Source organism: Dendronephthya gigantea, unplaced genomic scaffold (genome assembly GCF_004324835.1).
Source record: "Dendronephthya gigantea isolate DGI-Jeju-01 unplaced genomic scaffold, DenGig_1.0 000001F, whole genome shotgun sequence".
NCBI lineage: Eukaryota > Metazoa > Cnidaria > Anthozoa > Malacalcyonacea > Nephtheidae > Dendronephthya > Dendronephthya gigantea.
This window is the reverse complement of record NW_021163011.1, coordinates 3,927,652-3,952,152: the sequence shown is the minus strand read 5'-3', so window position 1 is coordinate 3,952,152 and position 24,501 is coordinate 3,927,652. Positions and strand designations below refer to the sequence as shown.

Here is a 24,501-nt window from a genome sequence, read left to right as displayed (position 1 = left end):
TATATTCAAAGCAGTGGCAAAAAAGCGTTATATAGTTTTACTATATAGTCTAGTCATTTGGGCTTGAAATAAAGTGCTCTATAGTGAAGACTTTTATGCAATCACCTGTCCTTAGAATATGCGTATTTCCATTGTCTTTGATCAAGGCCTGGTGAAAGTGCATTGTTTAACAGAAACAAACAATACGAATTACCGACAGAATTTCAATTCTAAAGCCCTCATATATTGCAATATAATCGGCGTCTTCAAGTGGCACTATACGTAAACTTGCATGAGTGTTCGTTCATTACAATTTCTATTTAAAATGTTAACATGGAATATACATGTTCTATATACTATTTTACTATCTTTAGTTTTACTAAACGGCAGCGGAAAGAATGAAAAGCAACATATCAATTATTTGCCATGGGTCAGAAGAAAATCACCACCAGTTTTGTCATTCTTCAAAAGGGTGGCCAGTCTGAGAAAACAAAAAACTCCGAAGGAAAACAACGGCTGCTGTAGATACAGTTATCGCACTCTTCCCAACCCAAAGACGACGACACTTGGATACAAATGTTTTCGATTTGATGCAGGTTTTACATCTCTCAAACGTAATTACTGTTGCGATGGTTACTTTGGATGTCCTCCAACAAATGAGTAGAAATAAGTTTGGAACACAACTGGTGCATGATCAATTAATTAAGAGCATCTTTAATTAGCTTCGCATGCAAGCAGGCTTTGTCTTTTAAGACGAATGGTATTATTAATGTATACTAATCTATACACGTCCTTATAGACGTTGATTGTCGTCGTACAGTTTCCGACATCATGATGAAATATATATGCTATTTGCTATACAGTGTACAAACCTTTCATATATATAGATCAATGCACAAAGGATGTTTTAAACAAGTAAATCGTAGATGCGAAAAACTCGAAATAGTTTTCTCAGACTTCTCTGCTTATAATTATATAGCTGCTTTGTTAAACATGTAAACTAGACTTTAAAAACCCAATATAATCTATATTCTGCATGGACATGATATATTTATTTTACCTTAGAAAAATAGTGTATGTAATGCGGTATAAACAATGAATTTCTCGATTTTATTTTGTTATCATCATATAAAGATAAATGTATTTGTTTCCGACCATTACTAATATTGCAATGTGAAATTTTAATCCGCGGTCCGCGATCTTTTGATGTTTTTTTGGGGGGCAGGTCATGAAAAATTTAACGGTAATTCTGCGGAAAAATGATGCAATATTTAAATAAACACCGATAATGTGTTATGCACAACAAATTATCATTCGAGCTTAATAATTTCGTTTTAAAAAATGAGGTGTCCCCTTTTTTTCTATTTTTACATGTTCAAGTTCTGAAATGATTTGTCCCAAGGCCTAAAGAAAGGGAAACAAAAAAGTTATATAAATCGAAGAAGGGCGCGAAGATTTTTATATAGAAGCATGCTATATTGCAGTAAACTAATCATTCATGTAGCATCAAATGTGGTATAACAACTGCGTAAAATAGACAAAACACTTCTCGACGTTTCGATCTGAGGGCCTTTGTGAGGAGAGTTGGTAGTATCATACTAATTCTTCTGACGAAGGCCCTCAGGTCGAAACGTCGAGAAGTATTTTATCTATTTTAGGCAGTTGTTATACCACATTTGATGCTAAGTTGTTTGAAGACGCTGCCACGCTGCTCCTGGTTATATTGGAACGTAATCATTCATGTATATATATAATATTCATATATACAACAAATAAATTACCTTTGCAAAGTACTTGGGCGTCCTCTGTCTGCAACATAGTCATGTTCATACATACTCATCATATATAATGGTGGGGGTTTCGTTGGTGCTAATTTAAAAAAAAATCGACAGATTGACTTTGATTATACACTCGTTGCATGTTTATAATAGAAAATAATAAATTATAATTAGGTGACATGTCACAATTCGTTTACCATTAGCGTTATTCCATTCATTAGGTCCTTTTTTGTTTGTGTATGATGGTATTATCTTTGGTAAGGTATCTAAATGGTCAATAAAGTGAAATATCATCCATGAGGTGCAACGAGATGATCACGCGAGGTAATAATAATAGCTTTACGGTACTGTCGGTACATCGAGAATTAGCTCACTGACTTCTCGAAAAGAGTTTTCATAGTCGAACATGAAACTTAATTTGTACATAAATGTGATCATTATAAATTGCTTTAGGGTATTTGAATTGTGGGTATTGTAAACAACATCTGATCGACATAATTCACCGCAACAGCTGATCTCAAAGCCCAGACATCAGACAAACTTCTCCAGTAATAGAATTCATTCTCACAAATAACGTTAGTGGCGTACGAGAGTGATTAGGGTTTGGTGTGTCAACATTCACACGTTAATTTGTCGGCTACAGCTGCATGATGTATCAATTGAATAAAATTAGAAGAAGTGAACCTATGCTCCAGTCAAAATCATTTTTTATTCTTACATGTCCGATAAGAAATTAATGGGGAGGAGGGGGTAATATCTCAACGACGTCTATGATTAAGAATGGAGCAACCGGGAAGAATTCCCAAAAATCCCCTAAAAAGCTGCTTTCGGCGGTCGGATGTCTCCAAAAATATCCAGATTGGCCAGGCGCTGCTCCGGTTGGCATTCCCTTTTAAGATGTATGTGCATGCCCATTCTCTAAGTTAAAATATTGAAAAGTTGATGCCAATAGAATTATGGTCTTACCGAAATTTTTACCGGCAAATGAAACGTCATATGTAGTTGTCCATGATCGTCGTCCTTTGTTTCGGATAGTACCTGGGGCTGACTGTGTTTCTCGAATTGTATCGAGATGATTGGTTCTCGTCTTCCATATTTGATATCTCTAAATTGAAGGCATCAAAACTAAAACTTTAAAAGCGCATCAACTAAGAAGCTTGCTGACGTTTTTCTCATTTATTAAACGAGAACGATTTAACACTGGCAGGGAAACCAGGCTTCAGATAATGCTAACCATGTCAGGATGTTTCCATGGGTCAAACACCATTGGATGAGGATTATTCTTTCGGTGAACAGACGCAGGTTGTATGTTATATTTACTGTATTGTTTTGGTGTAAAGGTAGAACTATAATGGGTTCTCTCAAACGGCCAACCAGTAGGAAGATGGTCACTTGTATCGGCCCTAAATGTGATATAAAATATATACAATAGGCGCAGTATGATTAATTCTATCAGTGGGGGTACCTGAAACTTAAGGTTTCAATACAAAAATATAACTTGACATTTCGGGCGAAAGGCCATCGTCTTCGTCTAGGACTTGATGAACACAGTTAATTGATATACAAATATACGAAATTCGAAAAAAGTTGTTGGAAAGAAAATTAAAAGGAAGCAGGATAATTTCCAGTTAACATGGATAAATTAAAAAGATACTTGTTCCTCAACTCACCTATAAGGCAGGGATCTGGAACATGGTAGTCCCTGAAATGTTAGCTCATAGACAGTATGAAGTCCTTTATTATTCTTTTTATATCCACTGCTTGTAGTTGATAGTCTTTCTGAATAGTTTAATAAACAATTAATTTACCGAGCTGTTTTCCTCAGTTAATTTATGAATTCGGTTAATCGACTAATTGATTAACCATATACATAACCGTTTTTTTGGCACATATAGGCGTACGGGGAGCCGGGGTCCCTTCGGGGATTTTGAAAATTATACTTATGTTTTTCCGGCTATATTATTCATTGCTGAAACTCTTTGATCGTGGATTTAGGCAAAAATTGCCCGACTCTTAAGCTGAAATTGGTACCTAGTATCTAAGGACTAAATTTTATGTCAAATTGAGGGTCTGACTTTAAATATATTAGTGAAAGGCAATTAATTTTCGCGTGACGCTATAAATTTAAAGCAGATTTTTTTTGGTCTTTTGTTATGGTATCTGTGCAATATTGCACTGATGAAGGCCCGGGTTAACTGACCGAAAGCTTAAGTTGCAGTATTAAATAATTACGCGGTGTACCTACAAGCTAAATTGCTTTAATTACTAAATAGATAATTCGACGATTATGAGATTAATCATCTCATAATTTATTTATTATTTATTAGCGATTATTTATGAATATTAAGTGTTGCGCTTTTTATACATGCACCCTGTTTTTATGCAACCAAATGCAACGTAAAACAACAACCTGGGCCCAGGTTAAACGTCGCATTTTGAATGCAATTCAAACAATAGATAATGAGATGGTAATGAAGCTTAATGAGGTTTATCATCATCTCATTATCTATTGTTGAATTGCATTCGACGCGACCAAAATGCGACGTATAACCTAGGTCTAAAACATGTAGTCTTGTTCTCTTCGGAAATTAAAATGTGCAGTCTAATCATGCATGGGAGAGATAGGAAAACTGTAGTTAACCTCGTGCTGTCGGACACAGGGGATTGTAAAATGAGGCCAGTCATAAGTTTGCGGCAAATTAGGCTGGAAATGGAATTCCCTTGAGGTTAATTCGCACTGGGGCAAGCACAATAGCGACGACATTGTCAATGGTGAATGGCTTAAGGATAGCGTCACGGACTTCGAAAATTAAGGCGTGTAAAAATGAACTGAACTAAACATTTACATTTATACATGACACAAATGACATCGTCGAACGATCGTCGAACGTTAGTCACTGACATCTTTGCTAATTTGCTGTGATGTTGAAAAGAGTGCATGTACTATGAGTCTATGATTACTGTCTCAGTATAATATCGCACCACAGATCCATTGTTGTTTAGTGGAATACACATCCAATAAAACATTTGTTTGATTAAAACATATATACGCGAAGTATACTCGGTGTCAGGCGGCTGGCTGACCTGGAGGGTTTAACGAGGAGAAATGGTAATGTGGAAATTGCTCTTGGTAAGTTGGATCGGAAAATGATTGGTATATTGGTCTTGCATATCTTTCATATATACACGTAGTTGAGTTGCATGTGGATAAAACATGGTGGTCCAGCACGGTGACACGGCTTCATAGTTATTCATAGTGTTCAACTACACCATATATAACCTATCATATCCATATGATACTATCGCACATTTAAACAGCTTCTGTGATTGAGAAATAGGCTTTAGGAAGTTGGGACTAGGCTTTAGGAAGTTGGGACTATACACTAGACCACTAGATATATAGACACAATTTGCCGGCGTAGCAACTACGTATATATAGATTGGTCTTGCAGCATGACACTAGTACTCCACAGAAATTAAAAATTATAATGAACTGCAATGTGGTCACTGCACAGTGCTAGTGTGGTCGGTTTTAGTAACTGGAACGTATACGAGTTGATATTTTTGGTGTCTGGTGGAAAGAAACCAATTAAATGACGGTAAATGTATTTTTATATAACCAAACAGACATATATTACAAACTGGCAAGATACCTTGTTCCAAACTTGATTTTACAACCGGTGTTGCCACGAGCATTTTAGGAAGATTTATCTCTAGTGCATTCTCCGCCATGCTAGAAGATTGTCAGTTTATTTCATAGCAACAAAATTCAGGTTTATAGTTTAATACACATATTAGCAACAAAGTTGAGTCGTTATTGTTGCTTGGATAAACAAGTTATCATTTTATGATTTTATTGTTTACATCATGATGCTAGTTTTGGTTGCTACGCAGCTCGTAATTCATTCAGTTGATATTAATCACTTTGTCATTGATAGTTTATTAGTCTCATCTGACAAACTGAAGCTAAAGGTCAAAGCCGAAGGATTTCATTCTCTCTGATTATAGCATTGTACCTTTAAAATCTGATGAAAAACTATATATCAATACAACAATTATACCCATTGTGATAAAATTTATATATAGTGAAAAGACTGTTTGTTTCGTAAGGGGAACATTAAAGGAAACATTACAGGAAACATTTTTGTCCCACAACTCATAGGAAGAGTGTATTGAAAGATATAATTCGGGGAATCAACGACTTGAATGTTAATATAGTTTATTTATATTCGGGTTCACGGCAATTGCGACAAAATGAAAACCAGTCTAAAAGCATCAATTAGAAAAACGAAGAAACGACACAATTTTTAGATGATAGACACTCTTTGACTTTAATAATAACAATACATCACGTGTTACAATTTTCCATACAAATTAAGCCAGCATGCATATAATTTTATGTAGAATTATTAATGAGATATCAAATATCCGGCAAATGTTGTGTATCTACCACCACCAGTAACAGCATAAATCGAATATTTGACCAGGCGAACCCACACGGTCTGACTTTTCTTCAGCTGAATAAGAACCGTCTTACTCAACTGATCATGATTCTTGTGATTGGCGTGCACTTGAGTATAAACTTGACCATCCTTTATCAACTGAACGTGGCTTGCGTAACCATTTTTTTGCAAATAAGAAAAACTTGTTTGATAAATACCATCAACAGGTGCAGTAAACTTTCCAGTGCTGGGATTATAACCATTTCCAATGTTTAATGAGACGTCATTGAACTTGATGGCATCATGAGCGTAGTTTGGTCCGATGTCACCAGATGAAAGAGTTGCAAAAAATACAGGAATATCCTAAATATTAAATCTGGCAATTTTTTAAATCGAATAAGATAGGCGAATGGATAATATTACTGTATTGATTTCCGCATGTATGGCATAGATATAGTATAAATGTTGAAGTCACACAAACAACAGCTTTTAAAGCCTGCTAAACCAAGTACCTATATTTGTTTGTCAGGCTTTTCACGCGAAATCAATGCACTAAACATTTTCTATATAAATTCCCTTACCCGGCTACAAAACGCTCAACTAAAGTCAACTTACTTCACTAATTTTGCCAGTTCTCCCATTCACGATGAAATCCCTCATGCCATGTTGGAAGCTCAAGTTGATTTCAGAAACCTTAAAGATATACAGCGACAATGAATAAGATTATTTTACTGCCGTTTCATATAGTTTTGCCTATTCCATATGGTTGCAGCAAACTTACTCCTGATTTCAGAGATCTTTTGTTGATAGAAGAGTCTTGTTGTTGTTCGTCTTGCAAATGCACGATCTCAGCACCCGAGCAAAAAACTGCAATTTCAAATATTGCAGCAACAGCCAATAGTGATGTCTTCATATATGTCTTCATGGTCTTCTCTTTATGGAATTTCTTCCTAATTTCTCTCTTTTGTTATCTCAGTCTTCAATCTTGTCCTGATAAGAGTCCTGATAAGTGTTGGAAAAGCACCCATATTTATAATACCTGCCAAATTTTCTGTAATCGATATTACTTGTTTAAAATGATGACACCTTCATCATCTTGCTAAAACTACCACAACTTCCTTCAATTATCCACGTCGCTCAGCTGGAGTAGTCAGGACGTGAATGAGGCTAAGTGGCGAGAAGAGTTTACGCGTTATAATGGGCTTCGTTTGTGAAAGAGGAGGGGCGTATTAAGTGAGTAATAGACAAGAATTTCTATGCATTACGCGTTACTTTTTGGATGAAACACTGATTTTTTCCCTCAATTGCAATGATAGATTCGCGTGGGAAATTTTATTGGTAGTACTTATCCAAATAATTTAGATGTGGAAAGTCGATATTGAAAATTCGGCAATTACATTATATTGTTTAAACTTTACACGATTGATAACATTGATCATTCTAAGTATCATGCATAGTGTATGGAATATATCGCTAGTGTTAATTTATTCAGCAAATATCTCAAGTCCTCATTACTCAATAAATACCTTTACATGACTTCTTATTTGTTAGACAGTATCTCATACAGCTTTATAAATTAGTCCCCCCCCCTTCTATCAAGGGGCAGGCGGACGTGATTGAAGTAATATACTGCTCTAATTTTCACAGTTTTCCATCAAAGATGGAAATTATACACTCCTTTTGGTAATTGGTAAACAAAGTCAGAGCCGTAGGTAAAACAAATTAATACCGGTTCCTAACACTATATAGTATAGCGCCAGTTTTCATGTCACGTCCGCGTCGTAGATTTGGTGCATCCTAAACTCGCTTATTGTTAGCCAAGGCAAAGATGAAATCAGTTTAGCTTGGTGGAAATGCAATTATTTTTTCACTATGCTTATATGGCCATAAGTAACTCCCTTCCCTTTGATAGCCTAGATGCAAACGGGCATATAGTATTAAATGTTTTGATGTATATGAGTGCCTGCATGCATGTATCAAAATAAACACGTATATAACTTAAACACATATCCGCAAGAGAAGAAAATTAGATGACAAGATGGTAATTGTATGCTATACAACTAATATGGTATATACAGTGAGATGTATAAAAGTGAAAAGAAACGTTTAGAATAGTTTGCTACTTTGAATCGTCTCACCAAATCTACGACGCGGACGTGATTGAAGTAAAACTGCTCTAATTAATAATTTCCAAGCAGTTTCCCATCAGGAATGGAAATTATGCATTCCTGTTGGTAAAGAAAGTCAGAGCCGTATGTAAAACAAATTAATACTGGTTTCCTAACACTATATAGTAGCAGTTTTCATGTCACGTCCGCGTCGTAGATTTGGTGCATCCTAAACTCGCTAATTATTGGCCAATGCAAATGCGAATTCAGTTTAGCTTGGTAGAAATGCAATTCTTTTTTCACTATGCTTACATGACCATGCAGAAGTAACTCCCTTCCTTTGATAGATGCAAACAAGCATATTTATTAAATGTTTTGATGTATAGCTATATGAGTGCCTGTATCAAAATAAACACGTAGCTAACTTTAATAAACACATTTATATCCGCAAGAGAAGAAAATGAGATGACAAGATGGTAATTGTATGCTATACACTTAATATGCTATATACAATGAGATGTATAAAAATGAAAAGAAAGGTTTAGAATAGTTTGCTAGTTTGAATTGTCTGACTACAGAGAGATGCGATGCCGATGGGAAATTTCAGTCGACTTGCTGAAGCGGATGTTATGTAAGTTTGTTAGGACTTGAGTTCGTAAATATGATTGCCTCTTTTTGAGAACACTGGATTAAATCAACAATGATTGGATTAAAAAATAGTTGTCAAAACTCAATAATAGGTCCATTACGGTATTGTATGCGTAAAACAGACAACGACGATAAGTTATAAGTTATGAAATGCTTACAGAAATAATTTCGGTTCATCATTACCTAGCGCACATATCATGACCTAGCGCAACTTATTTAAATTTAGTACTGAACCGAGTTAATCAAAGATTCAATAATTACGTATACTAGATCGATTTTGTGAATGAATTGTTACGGTTGGATATGACTACACAGGGACGTAGCGAAGGGATGACGGTTGCTAAATCGCCCACGAGTAAACCTGTCTGCAAAATTGGATAAACAAATTATCGTTTTATATTATTCTATTCTTTATACAAGATGCTAGTTTTGGTTACTAGTTATGATCTGACAAACTAAGTACGCACATTAAAAATAACCTTTGTTGGAAAGAACTCAATATTACTCCCAACTATAACTACTGATAAATTTTCCGGTTAAAATTGCCCGATTTTAAGGACCGCCTGCCATTCAGGCCTCTAACGGGCGCCCAGTTCAATATTACATTGTCTGATCTCATAGCGTAATTCTGTGTGGGGTGTGCATGAAACTCCCATTTCGTTCTGGTCGTTTTTTAAAAAGGGTCCGTGGTCCCTGCATACGGCGAAAAACATGGTTGTCAGATGATGGACAACGTTTTAATGTGATAACAATACATGGTTACATCTATATGACCAATTATGTATACAAATTAAGCCTGCATGCAACAAGTATCATTTCATGTAGAATTATTAATGAGATATCAAATATCCAGCAAATGTTGTGTATCTATTACTGCCATAAACAGCATAACCTGAACTTTTGGGCAGGCGAACCCACACGGTCTGACTTTTCTTCAGCTGAATAAGAACCGTCTTACTCAACTGATCATGATTCTTGTGATTGGCGTGCAATTCAGTATAAACTTGACCATCCTTTATCAACTGAACGTGGCTTGTGTAACCATTATTTTGCAAATAAGAAAAACTTATTTGATAAATACCATCAACAGGTGCAGTAAACTTTCCAGTGCTGGGATTGTAACCATTTCCAATGTTTAATGAGACGTCATTGAACTTGATGGCATCATGAGCGTAGTTTGGTCCGATGGAACCAGATGTCAGAGTTGCAAAAAATGCTGGAATACCCTAAAAATTAAATCTGGCAATTTTTTAAATCGAATAAGTTAGGCGAATATGATAATATTACGGTATTTATTTCCGCACGTATGGCATAGATATAGTTAGTATATATGTTGAAGTCACACAAACAACAGCTTTTAAAGCCTGCTAAACTCCCAATGCCTATATTTATTTGTTTGGCTTTTCACGCGAAATCAACGCAGTAATCATTTTCTATATAAATTCTCTTACCCAGCTACAAAACGCTCAACTAAAGTCAACTTACTTGACTAATTTTGCCAGTTTTCCCATTCACGATGAAATCCCTCATGCCATGTTGGAAGCTCAAGTTGATTTCAGAAACCTTAAAGATAAACAGCGACAACAAGATTATTCTACTGTCGTTTCATATGGTTTTGCCTATTCCATATGGTTGCAGCAAACTTACTCCTGATTTCAGAGATCTTTTGTTGATAGAAGAGTCTTGTTGTTGTTCGTCTTGCAAATGTACGATCTCAGCACCCGAGCAAAAAACTGCAATTTCAAATATTACAGCAACAGCCAATAGTGATGTCTTCATGTATATCTTCATGGTCTTCTCTTTATGAAATGTCTTCTTAGTTTCTCTCTTTTGTTAACTCAGTCTTCAATCTTGTCCTGATAAGAGTCCTGATAAGTGTTGCAAAAGCACCCATATTTATAATACCTACCAAATTTTCTGTAATCGATATTACTTGTTTAAAATGATGACACCTTCATCATCTTGCTAAAACTACCACAACTTCCTTCAATTATCCACGATTCCACGTCGCTCAGCTGGAGTATAGTCAGGACGTGAATGAGGCTAAGTGGCGAGAAGAGTTTATAATAGGTCTGGTTTGTGAAAGAGGAGGGGCGTATTAAGTGAGTAATAGAACTGCGATTTTAGCACAAGGATAATGGAACAACAACACACAAAATACCTTTCACTGGGCCCTTTAGCTACATGTAATTTAATCGGAGCCAGGTGCATGCCTGCAGATGTACATGGTTTCTCTGTTGTAAATCTTTAAACGTGCGTCAAAAGCATTTTCTTTAGAATCATTTGTTTTTTATTTCCTTTTTTCCTTTTACAACAAAGAAAGAATCAGACAAGAATTTCCATGCATGCATTACGCGTTACTTTTTGGATGAAACACTTATACTAAATAATTTAAGTGTGGAAAGTCGACATTGAAAATTCGGCAATTACATTATATTGTTTACACGATTGGTAACATTGATCATTCTAAGTATCATGCATAGTGCATGGAATATATCGCTATAGTGAAAATTTATTCAGCAAATATTTGCAGTCCCCATTATTCAATAAATACCTTTACATGACTTCTTATTTGTTAGACAGTATCTCATACAGCTTTATAAATTAGTCCCCCCCCCCTAATTCGATCTATTTCCCTACATAATTTTGTGGCGCAATTTACATAGGACACCATACTTTGTCGCCCCATCATGCAACCCATTGACCTCGACATGTGATAGTGAAGTAAGCCGTGTCGCTCTATGAAGGGGCAGGCGGACGTGATTGAAGTAATATACTGCTCTAATTTTCACAGTTTCCCATCAAAGATGGAAATTATAGACTCCTTTTGGTAATTGGTAAACAAAGTCAGAGCCGTATGTAAAACAAATTAATACTGGTTTCCTAACACTATATAGTAGCGCCAGTTTTCTTGTCACGTCCGCGTCGTAGATTTGGTGCATCCTAAACTTGCTTATTGTTAGCCATGCAAGGCAAATGCGAGCTCAGTTTAGCTTGGTAGAAATGCAATTATTTTTTCACTATGCTTATATGGCCATAAGTAACTCCCTTCCCTTTGATAGGCGCAAACGGGCATATATAGTATTAAATGTTCTGATGTATATGAGTGCCTGTATCAAAATAAACACGCAACTTAAACATATTTATATATCCGCAAGAGAAGAAAATTAGATGACAAGATGGTAATTGTATGCTATACAACTAATATGCTATATACAGTGAGATGTATAAAAGTGAAAAGAAACGTTTAGAATAGTTTGCTAGTTTGAATCGTCTCACCAAATCTACGACGCGGACGTGATTGAAGTAAAACTGCTCTAATTTCCAAGCAGTTTCCCATCAAGGATGGAAATTATACACTTCTTTTGGTAAAGAAAGTCAGAGCCGTATGCAAAACAAATCAATACTGGTTTCCTATAACACTATATAGTAGCAGTTTTCATGTCACGTCCGTGTCGCAGATTTGGTGCATCCTAAACTCGCTTTTTATTAGCCAAGGCAAATGCGAGCTCAGTTTACCTTGGTAGAAATGCATGCCATTCTTTTTTCACTATGCTTATATGGCCATGCAGAAGTGACTCCCTTTCCTTTGATGGATGCGAACGAGCATATAGTATTAAATGTTTTGATGTATACGAGCTAGTGCCTGCATCAAAATAAACACGTAACATTTATATCAAGAGAAGAAAATTAGTTGACAAGATGGTAATTGTATGCTATACAACTAATATATTATATACAATAAAAATGAAAAGAAAGGTAGCTTGCTGAAGCGGATGTTATGTGGGTCTGTTAGAACTTGAATTCCTAAATATGATTGCCTCTCATTGTATAATGAGAACAGTAGATAAAATCAACAATGCTTGGATTCAACAATAGTTGTCAAAACTCAATAATACGTCAATTAGTATTGTATGCATGCGTAAAACAGACCAGACGATAAGTTATAAGTTATGAAATGCTTACAGAAATAATTTCGGTTCATCATTACCTAGCGCACATATCATGACCTAGCGAAACTTTTTTAAATTTAGTACTGAACCGAGTTAATCAAAGATTCAATAATTACGTATACTAGATCGATTTTGTGAATGAATTGTTACGATTGGATATGACTACACAGAGGCGTAGCGAAGGGATGAGGGTTGCTAAATCGCCCACGAGTAAACCTGTCTGCAAAATTGGATAAACAAATTATCATTTTATGTGATTTTATTCTTTATACACGTGCTAGTTTTGGTTGCTAGATATGATCTGACAAACTAAAGCTAAAGGTCGAAGCAAAGAGGGGACAAAGTGCCAGATGAATCAACCTATTCTGGCCCCTTTTCCGCGAAACATGATACAAGTGTATCCAACTTATTTTTTTATTTGTTTAGCGCCTTCTCTTTCAACGTATCCAGCTGTAACTAAGTACGCACATTAAAAATAACCTTTGTTGGAAAGAAATCAATATTACTCCCAACTAACAATAAATTTTCCGGTTAAAATTGCCCGATTTTAAAGACTGCCTGGCATTCAGGCTACTTGTATCCGACTAATGGGGCCTCTAACGGGCGCCAGTTTAATTACGTTCTCTGATCTCATAGCGTAATTCTGTGTGGGTATGAAATTCGTATTTCGATCTGGTCGTTTTTTAAAAAGGGTCCGTGGTCATTGCATACGGCGAAAAACATGGTTGTCAGATGATAGACAACGTTTTAATGTGATAACAATACATGCATGGTTACATATATATGACCAATAATGTATACAAATTAAGCCTGCATGCAACGTGTATCATTTCATGTAGAATTATTAATGAGATATCAAATATCCAGCAAATGTTGTGTATCTTTCACGGCCATAAACAGCATAACCTGAACTTTTGGACAGGCGAACCCACACGGTCTGACTTTTCTTCAGCTGAATAAGAACCGTCTTACTTAACTGGTCATAATTCTTGTGACTGGCGTGCACTTCAGTATAAACTTGACCATCCTTTATCAACTGAACGGTGCTTGCGTAACCATTTTTTTGCAAATAAGAAAAACTTATTTGATAAATACCATCAACAGGTGCAGTAAACTTTCCAGTGCTGGGATTATAACCATTTCCAATGTTTAATGAGACGTCATTGAACTTGATGGCATCATGAGCGTAGTTTGGTCCGATGGAACCAGATGTCAGAGTTGTAAAAAATGCTGGAATACCCTAAAAATTAAATCTGGCAATTTCAAATCGAATAAGATAGGCGAATGTGATAATATTGCTGTATTTGTTCCCGCATGTATGGCATAGATATAGTTAGTATATATGTTGAAGTCGAATAAAGAACAGCTTTTAAAGCCTGCTAAACCAAGTACCTATATTTGTTTGTCAGGCTTTTCGCGCGAAATCAACGCAGTAGTCATTTTCTATATAAATTCCCTTACCCCGCTACAAAACGCTTAACTAAAGTCGACTTACTTGACCAATTTTACCAGTTTTCCCATTCACGATGAAATCCCTCATGCCATGTTGGAAGCTCAAGTTGATTTCAGAAACCTTAAAGATATACAGCGACAATGAATAAAATTATTCTACTGCTGTTTCATATAGTTTTGCCTATTCCATATGGTTGCAGCAAACTTACTCCTGATTTCAGAGATCTTTTGCTGATAGAAGAGTCTTGTTGTTGTTCGTCTTGCAAATGCACGATCTCGGCACCCGAGCAAAAAACTGCAATTTCAAATATTACAGCAACAGCCAATAGTGATGTCTTCATGGTCTTCTCTTTACGGAATGTCTTCTTAGTTTCTCTCTTTTGTTAACTCAGTCTTCAATCTTGTCTTGATAAGAGCAGTTGTTGGAAGAGCACCCATATTTATAATACCTGCCAAATTATCTGTAATCGATATATGTTTAAAATGATGACACCTTCATCATCTTGCTAAAACTACCACAACTTTCTTCAATTATCCATGTCGCTCAGCTGGAGTAATGAGGACGTGAATGAGGCTAAGTGGCGAGAAGAGTTTATAATAGGTCTGGTTTGTGAAAGAGGAGGGGCGTATTAAGTGAGTAATAGAACTGCGATTTTAGCACAAGGGTAATGGAACAACAACACACAAAATACCTTTCACTGGGCCCTGTAGCTACATGTAATTTAATCGGAGCCAGGTGCATGCCTGCAGATGTACATGGTTTCTCTGTTGTAAATCTTTAAACGTGCGTCAAAAGTATTTTCTTTAAAATCATTTGTTTTTTATTTCCTTTTTTTTGAAAACGAAGACAAAAGACAACAAAGAAAGAGTCAGACAAGAATTTCTATGCATGCATTACGTGTTACCTTTTGCATGAAACACTGATTTTTTTTCTCAATTGCAATGATAGATTCGCGTGGGAAATTTTATTGGTAGTACTTACCAAATAATTTAGGCGTGGAAAGTCGACATTGAAAATTCGGCAATTATATTAAATTGTTTAATGTTTAAACGATTGAGGTGTACGTATTTTATACTCGTTGATGAACATTGATCATTCTAAGTTTCATAGTACATGGAATATATCGCTAGTGATAACTTATTCAACCAATATGCAAATCTCTACATAATTTTTTATTTATTAGATATGCAGCTTTATAGAAAAGTCCCCCCCCCTAATATATCGATCTAGTTCCCTACATAATTTTGTGCTAATTTTGTGGCGCAATATACATAGGACACCATACTTTGTCGCCCCATTATGTACCCATTGACCTCGGCATGTGATCGTGAAGTAAAACGTGTTGGTCTATGAGGGGACAAGTCGTTAGGCAAATCGAAAATGGACATTAGTGAGTTTAAGATTCACCAAGTCTACGATGCGGATGTGATTGAAGTAATACTGCTCTAATTTTCACAGTTTGCCATCAGGGATGGAAATTATAGACTACTTTTGGTAAAGAAAGTCAGAGCCGTACGTAAAACAAATTAATACTGGTTTCCTAACACTATATAGTAGCAGTTTTCATGTCACGTCCACGCCGTAGATTTAGGCAAATGCAAATTCAGTTTAGTTTGGTGGAAATACAATTCTTTTTTCACTATGCTTGTATGGCAAGAAGTAACTCCCTTCCCTTTGATAGATGCAAACGAGCATATACTATTAAATGTTCTGATGTATACGAGTGTCTGTATCAAAATAAACAGATAGCTTAAACACATTTGTATCCGCCAGAGAAGAAAATTAGATGACTAGATGGTAATTGTATGCTATACAACTAATACAACTAATACGCTATACACAGTGAGATGTATAAAAGTGAAAGAAACGTTTAGAATAGTTTCTCTATACACAGAAAGTGGATGTGATGAGAAATTTCGACTTGCTGAAGCGGATGTTGCATGGGTTTGTTAGCCTTGAATTGATTGTGTATATTTTCGAGAACACTGGATAAAAGACAATAAGTCCAAAATCAACAATAATTGAAGTCAACAATAGTTGTCAAAACTCAATAGCAGGCCCATTAGTGAATGTATGCGTAAAAAAAACCAGACGATAACGGTTATGGAATGTTTGCAGAAATAATTTCGGTTCATCATTAATACCTTGCCCAACTTTTTATTTAAATTGGTACTAAAATCGTGGCATTAATTTTGTAGCTTTTTCTACATGAAACTCCTGAACCGAGTTAATGAAAGATTCAATAATGATTAGTCTAAGATTGATTTTGTGAATCAATTGTTGATATGGCTATACACAGGGGGCGTAGCGAAGGGAGGAGTGTTGGGGCAGAAGTGTTGATCACGAGTAAACTTGTCTGCAAAATTGGGTTATATTTATTTTAGACCACTAAAGTGAACATGCATTTTAAAAATCTTTTCGCTATGTAGTATGTACACGTCGTTATACTAGAAATATATTTGCCTCGTTTCATCGATTTTGCGATATTAATTATAAATCATTTTCACAGAATAAGAGTTTTTTTAATGCAATATAGATATCCTTATATGCATGTTCATATGAAAGATTTGTTCTAAACTGTAAGAGCCAAGATCTACACTATTCCTACTATTATAAGACACTGACAATAGTCATGCCAATGTTAGTGCTGGAATAAAAAAGATCAATATAAAGTCAGGTTCTGAAAGTGTGTTAAAGCGAACACGGGACGGCCAACAGTAGGTTCTTGGTTGTATGTTTTATGTCATGTCTCATAAATGTATTTGTTATTCAAACCGCTGACAAATTGTCTCAGCAACTCCTTATCCCAAAAGTCTTATCCCACACACATTTCACACAGGTGAGATTGAACATGTCAACTTTGTACACTATTGAGATGCAGATATGTTTCAATGCAATATACGACCTTCCACATATTATTTTTTTTCCTGTAAAAATTACAATATAATATGGTAGATAGTAGATACGTTTTCATCTATAATTTGTACTATGAAAATGACGTGGTGCATTTGCGCAGATTGCTGCCGGAACCAGCATTCCTAAAAATGTCTCAAAGCCAGCTCTTGCTCTGGCATTACAAGAAAGACTTCCTTGAGCATATTATATAACATCTAAAGTGGAATCGTTAATATTAACGACTGTACAAAAATTCATTTGGCACAGAATTTGCCAGTATATAGTGACCTGTAAACATGAAAAACATATACTCGATCCCTAACATAAACTTTTAAAGCAAATGTTCAGTTGATATAATTTTCAACGCAAGTAGTGTTGGTTACTATTGTCATCAAATTCCTGAAGGGATTTCTGACCAACAGATGTTTTTAACAGTATATAACAGCCAGCCAACCAGAGCCAGTGCCACGCGTGGTCTCCGCAGAAGCCGTTGGCTGAAGAAAGATTTCCTTGAGCATATTATATAATATCTAAAGTGGAATCGTTAATATTAACGTTGGACTGTACAAAAATTCATTTGGAACAGAATTTGCCAGTATATAGTAACCTGTAAGCATGGAAAAACATATACTCGATCCCTAACATAAACCTTTAAAGCAAATGTTCAGTTCAGTTGATATAATTTTCAACGCAAGTAGCGTTGGTTATTATTGTCATCTAATTCCTGAAGGGATTTCTGACCAACAGATGTTTTTAACAGTATACAGCCAACCAGAGCCAGTGCCACGCGTGCATGGTATGCTCCGCAGAAGCCGTTAGCCTAGGCACAGTTAATAGAACATACATGGTTTGGAAACTAAATAAGAGTACAATACCACTCATTACCTATATCATTGTCCAGATTTATGCAAAAAATTGCTGCTTTCTCGTCACGTGTCTATTGTATTTTAGCCAAATTTACCAATGGCATTCGTCTTATGTTAATTCAGAAGATTGCATGCTATTGGTTTGTCTGTACAGAATACAATAGACATGTGATGAGAAAGGAACAATTTTTTGCATAAATGTACCTGAACGTAGTTAATGAGTTATATTGTAGTAGTTTTATCTGGTCTCCTAACCATGTATATTCTATTTAACTGTGGCCTAGGTTAAACGCCGCATTTTAGTCGCGTCGAATGCAATTCAAACAATAGATAATGAGATGATAAACCTCATTAAGCATTATCATCTCATTAGCTTGTTCGAATTGCAGTGTAGTTATTTAACTGAACAAATCGTCATTAACGTCAGGAAACAAAGAAAACAAAAGACCAGTTTTCAGCTAATTAACATACAAATCTTATTTAAGTTATTCTATAGAGAATCTAGCAAAGCACATCTGCACATGTAGTTGTATAACATCGCCTAAAATAAAAGAACTTCACTAAGATAGATGCTAAGTCTAGGTAAATGTTGGCCAGTAAATACTGTATTCAAGCCGAACAGTTATTGTCGAATCAGAATTTCGTTTCTGACCATGTTACCCGCCATTTTAAGGCGGTTCAAAGCGCAAGCAAGTACTATGATTATAAACAATTGAATATGTTGTAAAAATATATTGTAGCTTCCAACCCCGAGAGCAATTCTCTTAGTATTTCTGTATTTCTTGAAGTATCTCTTATTTTGGGCCAATATTTTTTTCTGTAACTCGTATTTAATTCATCTTTACTTCATCATCTTCATGCAGGTCACCAATATTACGAGAAAGTTATTGTAGGTGCATGGAGGACTATATGAGACCACGAGGTGAGACCATAATGCTAAACTCGAACTTGAATCTTATTTATGATTCGCTGTTAAAGCTTTCTTATTAGACTAAAATATCGACGTGCACAAATATTTTGCCACTTTATACTAGCATTATAGTTGGTTGATTTTTAAACAAAATTCGTGGCCTAACAGACGTCGTTTCAGACGTCAAACTTTTCATGTGCCGAACCTAATGTTGATGTACTAAAGTTTTTGTTTAAGTTTAAGTTAATTTGCATTCGATTCGGCACATGAAAAGTTCGACGTCTGAAACGGGTCTACATAGTTATAAAGATCGTCCATATTGTAAGGGGCTAAATTTGAAGTCACTTTATTACCAATAATTATCTTTTCAGGGGCAGCAATAGTGAGCAACAACGACGATGGTAAATAAAGTGCTCAAAAGTCAAAATTGCCATAAAATTTTGCTTGTGCTAAGTGTGGAGGAAATCGTGCGGAGATAAGAACAACCACGATTAAGGTAGGACAAAATGAAATAGAGTTTCATCGGCAGGGTTAAGCTGGGTGCTGTAGTTAGAACAACCAGATTATATGGGGAGGTTAAAGAAAGCCCTATAGGTACTAGGTTGCATAGAACACTCCACCACGTTTCCATTAGTTTCCAGTAAACTGAATAGAATTTTTAACCATATTATGTTATTGAAAGATATGTGGTTTAGAGTGTTTCTTCATCTCACTTAATATGTCTCGAGTGCATTTAAGTTTCTCGATTCTGTGTATGCCCAAGTCTGAATATCCATCTTTTGTGCTGTTTTTCGTACTCAATGTCTGCTGTGGATCATTGAGCGAAGTTTCGTTGACATTGTTGCTGGAATTGTTATCTCTGATTTCACTAAAACTATAATAAGTCATTGAGCTTTCGCCCTCAATATCGTCCCAATCACTTTGCATTTCGTTTAAAGTGTCAACGGGTTGTAGCTCGATATTTTGAATCCTTGGAATATCTTCAATGTTATGATGACTTTCACGGTCTTCGGCCTCGATATCGTTAGCAGATGATTCGTTGTTATAATTGTCCGAATTGCTACTGTTACTAAGTTGTTCTCGTTCCGTGGAGATTATCTGTGTTGAAAGAAATGTACATGGACGTAATTGACTTTCTCGTGTAACGACCAATGAACCATGTGCATGAGCATGCTGCGAACAAGAGCGTAGGAAGCATCCAAAGGTTGGGGGGGCACCAGCTTTTAGGGGCACTTTTGGTTAATAAAAATAGCGGTTAAAATGGTTAATAAAAATATATATATAGGGAAGGTTTGATTCAGGGAGCGCCGACCGCAGAGCATTTTTCGTATTTCTTGGGCTTCGTACTGCTAGGGGGTCCGGGGGCATGCTCCCCCGAGAAAATTTTGAGATATATGCCTCTGAAATGGCCGCAAATCCCTCTCAATTTAAGGATTATTGGGAAATAGTAGATACTTTTTTGTTTCTTTTCGCTTCCAAAAAGGGCACTTTTGGTCCCTTGAAAAATTTTGGGAGGGCACGTGCCCCCAGTGCCCCCCCCCCTTCCTACGCCACTGGCTGCGAATGGACCACTTGCATAGGGAATTTCCAAAAAAAACATACTAAACTTAGTGAAACTTCCAATTTTGGCTGCTAAATATTTGAAAGTACTGAAGATATAGCCAAGCGAAATTGGCAAATTTCGTGATATTTTTGTACTATGACCGGAAGAGTGTAATTGCATTAATTATACACTTCTGCCCAAATTGAAATCTTTGCCAAATTTAGATCAGTTATCAACCATCATTTAGTTTAATTGACAGCTAGCTAGTGTCTTCTACATAATGACCACTCCTCGTGAAAAACAGGTACGCAACGCGTACAAGTCGTGGCCTACGGGGTTTAGGTGTTTTCTCATAGTGTGTTCAAAACAAATAATTTTTTGGGAACGAATACAGAGATTTGATCCGTACGCTATTAACTCACCTTAAAATGATGCAACATTCTTTGTATGGTCTCGGAATGAAAACAATGACAACACAAACGGGAAATAAGAGTAAATAACAGTGACCGTCTGATGGTCTCGAATATTTGCGTGCCCAGGTACCATCCAATTGAAGCCGAAACTGTGACAGCTGAACTTATTAACAGCGGTATGACAAGCATTCCACCCATCACCGGTAGAAACCCGAGCAACAAGAGAAAAACCATTAAAAGAATTCCACCCAGAATGAGAAATATTGGAATGAATAGACCAATGAGCAGCAATGTTGCTACATAGAGTCTTCCAGTTTCATAGATAAACAGTAAGGAGTTTTTCAGTGGGAATAATACTGAAAATATATCTTCTTTCCAGCTATCCAGAAGATCAGTTGCGAAGATATGTGCAATTCCTAACAGCAGAGTAGAAAATGAAATTTGTTAGTTGGGACAAACAGTCAACTCAAATAAGACTGGAGCTTTGAAGTCAAAATGGCGGACACTGAAGCCTTTCTTGTAGGTATGATTCAGGCCTCCGCGCGGAAATTTCGTAGGTAAAATGGCGGCAATTATGATTTTTCCTTTGAAATTTCCGCACCAGAGGCCTGGATCATATCTACAAGAAAGGCTTCATGATCAGCCGTCTTGGCTTCACTCATTAATGAGGGAAAGTCAGAGAGTGAGCGTTCCAGTCTTAATTGAGTTCACTGGGGACAACTACGTGCAACAGCATATACTCGTTTGGCATATCGACGTGATATCGTCGTAAAATAGAGGATATACCTTTAGCAAGTACGCGGCTCTCTTCTTTCTTGGGAAGTAAATTAATTTTGCTTGAAGATTCTTTGGGTTCGCCATCAAAAAATTGTTCAATGTTATCAATTCTTGTTTCAGTCATGTTTCTCGAGATACATTATTCGGTTACTCCTGTGCAAAAGATTTTTTGTCTGAATAATTCATTGATAAACCTTTGAGTAAACTTTTGCATCGAAGATTTAGTATAGTAACTTCTATATCCACCCAACTTGTGTCCAGTATTGACAGTAGGAAATCTGATACTGAAAGTGCAGTTGCCTCAAAATAAAAACTTTCGAAGATCATAAATGCATTCGGTCGATTTACAAAAGCTATAATAACTCCGATTTGAATGTAAATTACCCGATAATTTGAAAACGTAATGACGTAAAACAGGATATTCTCTATTCACGCGTGTACACTCGTGTACTATTTGATTTCTCAACTATTTATTGTCCAGGGGCCGGTTGTACGAAAGCTGGATAGCGCTATCCACCGGATAGTGAAATTTTCCATCGCTCTAAAATTGCCCATTTTTGCCTTGAATAAACTTTAGTATTCTTAAATTAAAAAATCACATCCAGCTTCAGTACAACCGATCTCTGCAATATAACTTCAATATAATTTCCATTCAATGTAATTTACATAAAACTCGGATACTTACCACATTTTGAATCCGTGCTTCACAAAAAACCACCATCATCAAAACATGACCCTTTTTGGTAATTTTATGACGTGGACAAATATATAAATTTGCTTGCGCGCGTGGCGTTTTAGACGTTAAAAATTTGCATGCTGATTTCCAATCTCGTGTACTATTTTAATGTCTGTTCACACGATCCAATTTTGTTGGATCGAATTAACTTCTAACGTACAAAATATAGTCGGTTATTGATAAAGCATATAGTACTGCATTGTCTTCAATGGATTTGCTGCTCGTATACAGACTATGAAATATCCATCAGAAGTGAATTGGATGCAACAAAATTGGTTAGAAAGTTTAAATTAATTGCATGTATATAAGTTATTAATATTTAATACTCAAACGACACAATCTTTGGTCGCAGTCACATACATGTGTAATTATTATTATATAAGGTATAGTTTGTAATCATGCAGCACCAAATGCATGGTGCGGTGGTTACTCAGAGTGTCTTCTCGAACCCTGAAATCTACTGTGTCTCAATTTTTGACTCTCGTATTCCGTACATAAACAGCCATACAATAGCAGATGCTGCTGATACGTATAGTTACATTCTTAAAACTAATATTTAAATAATTATATAGAAACAACACACGCTCCATGTTTAATTAAAGGGGTCATATACTTCAAAAATTAACAATATTTGAATGATACAACTTATTAAATATCTAGTATAGTAGAATTGTCAATAGCACATTCAAGGATGGGATGATTTTAATGAAACTCACTTGCTCACTTGTACGATAGGTGTCAAAAGATTAGGGAGATAGTTGTGTGCGTCCACTTTTCATCTTCGGTCCAAAAAGTAGGTACCGACATTGGAAACCAAATAACATTTCCGGTTCCCGACCATTTTTTATCTAGAATATGGCAGAGAATGCCGGCAGTAGTCGGTGGAAACCTTTACTAAAAGCTGTGAATGCATGTTTGTACGAGTATATTACTTATCAAATTGACAACGTTAATTGATTGCCATCACCTTTGGATACCTTTCAAAATTCTCTTCGCCTCATTCTTCAGCAAAGATCTTGACCAGAAAAAGATGATGCAATTTAGGCTAGAGTTTAAGAATGCAATAGCGACCGACCATGACTGAAGAACACGAAACAGTAAAATGTCTAGACGATCAGAGTACGCTGAAACAACAACAACGGGGAAAGAACAAAATACAAATGCGAGTAGGACAAGAAAACACGACTTAGCTAGCCTCATTTCTTTCAAGAAACACCTCTTGTTTTTTGAATCTGCCAAAATCCCTGCGGGCGTACCATCACCTGGCCTGTTTTCCAATCGAAATCTTTTCCTTGTTGCCAGAAATATTCTTGTATATACGAAAGCTTGAAAAGCCAGAGACACGGATACATTTCCTGTGACTAGGATATAATACGCCTCCCGATATATCAGCACGAAAACGAAACATATCAGAATCACACCACAATGGCAGCACATTGATATCAGAAGAGATCTCCTTGCGCTTCGAGTGCGATGAAAGAATGGATGTAAAACTGCCAAGTATCTCTCTAAACTCAGCGTACATAATGTAGCAGGCGACAAGCTTAGCGGGAGCAAAGCAAATAGTTTAACAAAAAAATTTACGACGCATTTTGCAGTTCCCAAAACTTCACTTGCCTGAATGTACATGTACAAGGGTGCAGACACAAATACGATACACAAATCAACTACGGACTGCACGAGGATAAGTTGGTAGCAAACCTTTTCTTTCAGTTGAGAACATTTTAAAATCGTCGCAATAGATACAGAATTCAATACCACGGCAGAAATGATTAATATGGCAGTCATGAAACACACAATAACTTGACTGATAACATATAAATTCGAGGGAAACTGAATGATACTTTCTGATGTGCCATGAGGAACGGAACATTTTTCAATGTATTTAGTACCCATCATTGTTGTTACATTCATAGCTAAGAAATATACCAGTTTGATCTTTCTTACAAACAACGAAGTATAAATGATCAGAAAGAGCAATTAACTAAACGCAGGTGCTT

At 36.1% G+C, this 24,501-nt stretch overlaps 4 protein-coding genes and 1 long non-coding RNA gene across 6 annotated transcripts; 1 reads left to right on the top strand and 4 right to left on the bottom strand.

Annotated features, from left to right (window-relative positions):
• Positions 1–1,292: 1,292 nt before the first annotated feature.
• On the bottom strand, positions 1,293–5,618 carry LOC114523506. The gene is made up of 7 exons (XM_028544459.1): positions 5,411–5,618; positions 3,428–3,536; positions 2,992–3,160; positions 2,724–2,862; positions 1,955–2,023; positions 1,761–1,848; positions 1,293–1,383 (listed from the first exon to the last, which is right to left on the bottom strand). The coding sequence occupies exons 1-7, from the start codon at positions 5,487–5,489 to the stop codon at positions 1,347–1,349; spliced, it is 690 nt and encodes a 229-aa protein (XP_028400260.1). The 5' UTR covers positions 5,490–5,618; the 3' UTR covers positions 1,293–1,346.
• LOC114523548 lies at positions 4,282–19,493 on the top strand. Its single transcript, XR_003687032.1, has 3 exons — positions 4,282–4,887; positions 18,986–19,044; positions 19,404–19,493. It is a non-coding gene; the product is annotated as an uncharacterized LOC114523548 (long non-coding RNA).
• LOC114523529 (complement C1q-like protein 2) lies at positions 6,158–7,169 on the bottom strand. Its single transcript, XM_028544491.1, has 3 exons — positions 6,981–7,169; positions 6,815–6,892; positions 6,158–6,562 (listed from the first exon to the last, which is right to left on the bottom strand). Exons 1-3 carry the CDS (start codon positions 7,122–7,124, stop codon positions 6,167–6,169), a joined length of 618 nt encoding a protein of 205 aa, XP_028400292.1. The 5' UTR covers positions 7,125–7,169; the 3' UTR covers positions 6,158–6,166.
• LOC114523514 (complement C1q-like protein 2) lies at positions 9,490–14,769 on the bottom strand. Of its 2 annotated transcripts, XM_028544480.1 has the most exons (4): positions 14,721–14,769; positions 10,603–10,765; positions 10,441–10,518; positions 9,490–10,181 (listed from the first exon to the last, which is right to left on the bottom strand). In XM_028544480.1, the coding sequence occupies exons 2-4, from the start codon at positions 10,744–10,746 to the stop codon at positions 9,786–9,788; spliced, it is 618 nt and encodes a 205-aa protein (XP_028400281.1). In that variant the 5' UTR covers positions 10,747–10,765; positions 14,721–14,769; the 3' UTR covers positions 9,490–9,785. The 2 variants fall into 2 exon arrangements, with proteins under 2 accessions (XP_028400281.1, XP_028400272.1); XM_028544471.1 differs by lacking the exon at positions 14,721–14,769 and having other exon boundaries at positions 9,495–10,181; positions 10,603–10,851.
• On the bottom strand, positions 13,642–14,778 carry LOC114523538 (complement C1q-like protein 2). Its single transcript, XM_028544502.1, has 3 exons — positions 14,570–14,778; positions 14,404–14,481; positions 13,642–14,148 (listed from the first exon to the last, which is right to left on the bottom strand). The coding sequence occupies exons 1-3, from the start codon at positions 14,699–14,701 to the stop codon at positions 13,753–13,755; spliced, it is 606 nt and encodes a 201-aa protein (XP_028400303.1). The 5' UTR covers positions 14,702–14,778; the 3' UTR covers positions 13,642–13,752.
• Positions 19,494–24,501: the final 5,008 nt, after the last annotated feature.

Bases quoted from the DNA above. Each gene is read 5' to 3' on its own strand.
- LOC114523506 (XM_028544459.1), bottom strand. From the start codon at position 5,489: ATGGCGGAGAATGCACTAGAGATAAATCTTCCTAAAATGCTCGTGGCA. The intron at 3,537-5,410 runs GTATCTTGCCAG...TAAACTATTCAG, and splicing joins AAAATCAAGTTTGGAACAAG to AAAGACTATCAACTACAAGC. The intron at 2,024-2,723 runs GTAAGACCATAA...TTGACCATTTAG, and splicing joins ATTTGCCGGTAAAAATTTCG to ATACCTTACCAAAGATAATA.
- LOC114523529 (XM_028544491.1), bottom strand. From the start codon at position 7,124: ATGAAGACATATATGAAGACATCACTATTGGCTGTTGCTGCAATATTT. The intron at 6,893-6,980 runs GTAAGTTTGCTG...TATATCTTTAAG, and splicing joins AAAGATCTCTGAAATCAGGA to GTTTCTGAAATCAACTTGAG. The intron at 6,563-6,814 runs GTAAGTTGACTT...TTTAATATTTAG, and splicing joins GAACTGGCAAAATTAGTGAA to GATATTCCTGTATTTTTTGC.
- LOC114523514 (XM_028544480.1), bottom strand. From the start codon at position 10,746: ATGAAGATATACATGAAGACATCACTATTGGCTGTTGCTGTAATATTT. The intron at 10,519-10,602 runs GTAAGTTTGCTG...TTTATCTTTAAG, and splicing joins AAAGATCTCTGAAATCAGGA to GTTTCTGAAATCAACTTGAG. The intron at 10,182-10,440 runs GTAAGTTGACTT...TTTAATTTTTAG, and splicing joins AAACTGGCAAAATTAGTCAA to GGTATTCCAGCATTTTTTGC.
- LOC114523538 (XM_028544502.1), bottom strand. From the start codon at position 14,701: ATGAAGACATCACTATTGGCTGTTGCTGTAATATTTGAAATTGCAGTT. The intron at 14,482-14,569 runs GTAAGTTTGCTG...TATATCTTTAAG, and splicing joins AAAGATCTCTGAAATCAGGA to GTTTCTGAAATCAACTTGAG. The intron at 14,149-14,403 runs GTAAGTCGACTT...TTTAATTTTTAG, and splicing joins AAACTGGTAAAATTGGTCAA to GGTATTCCAGCATTTTTTAC.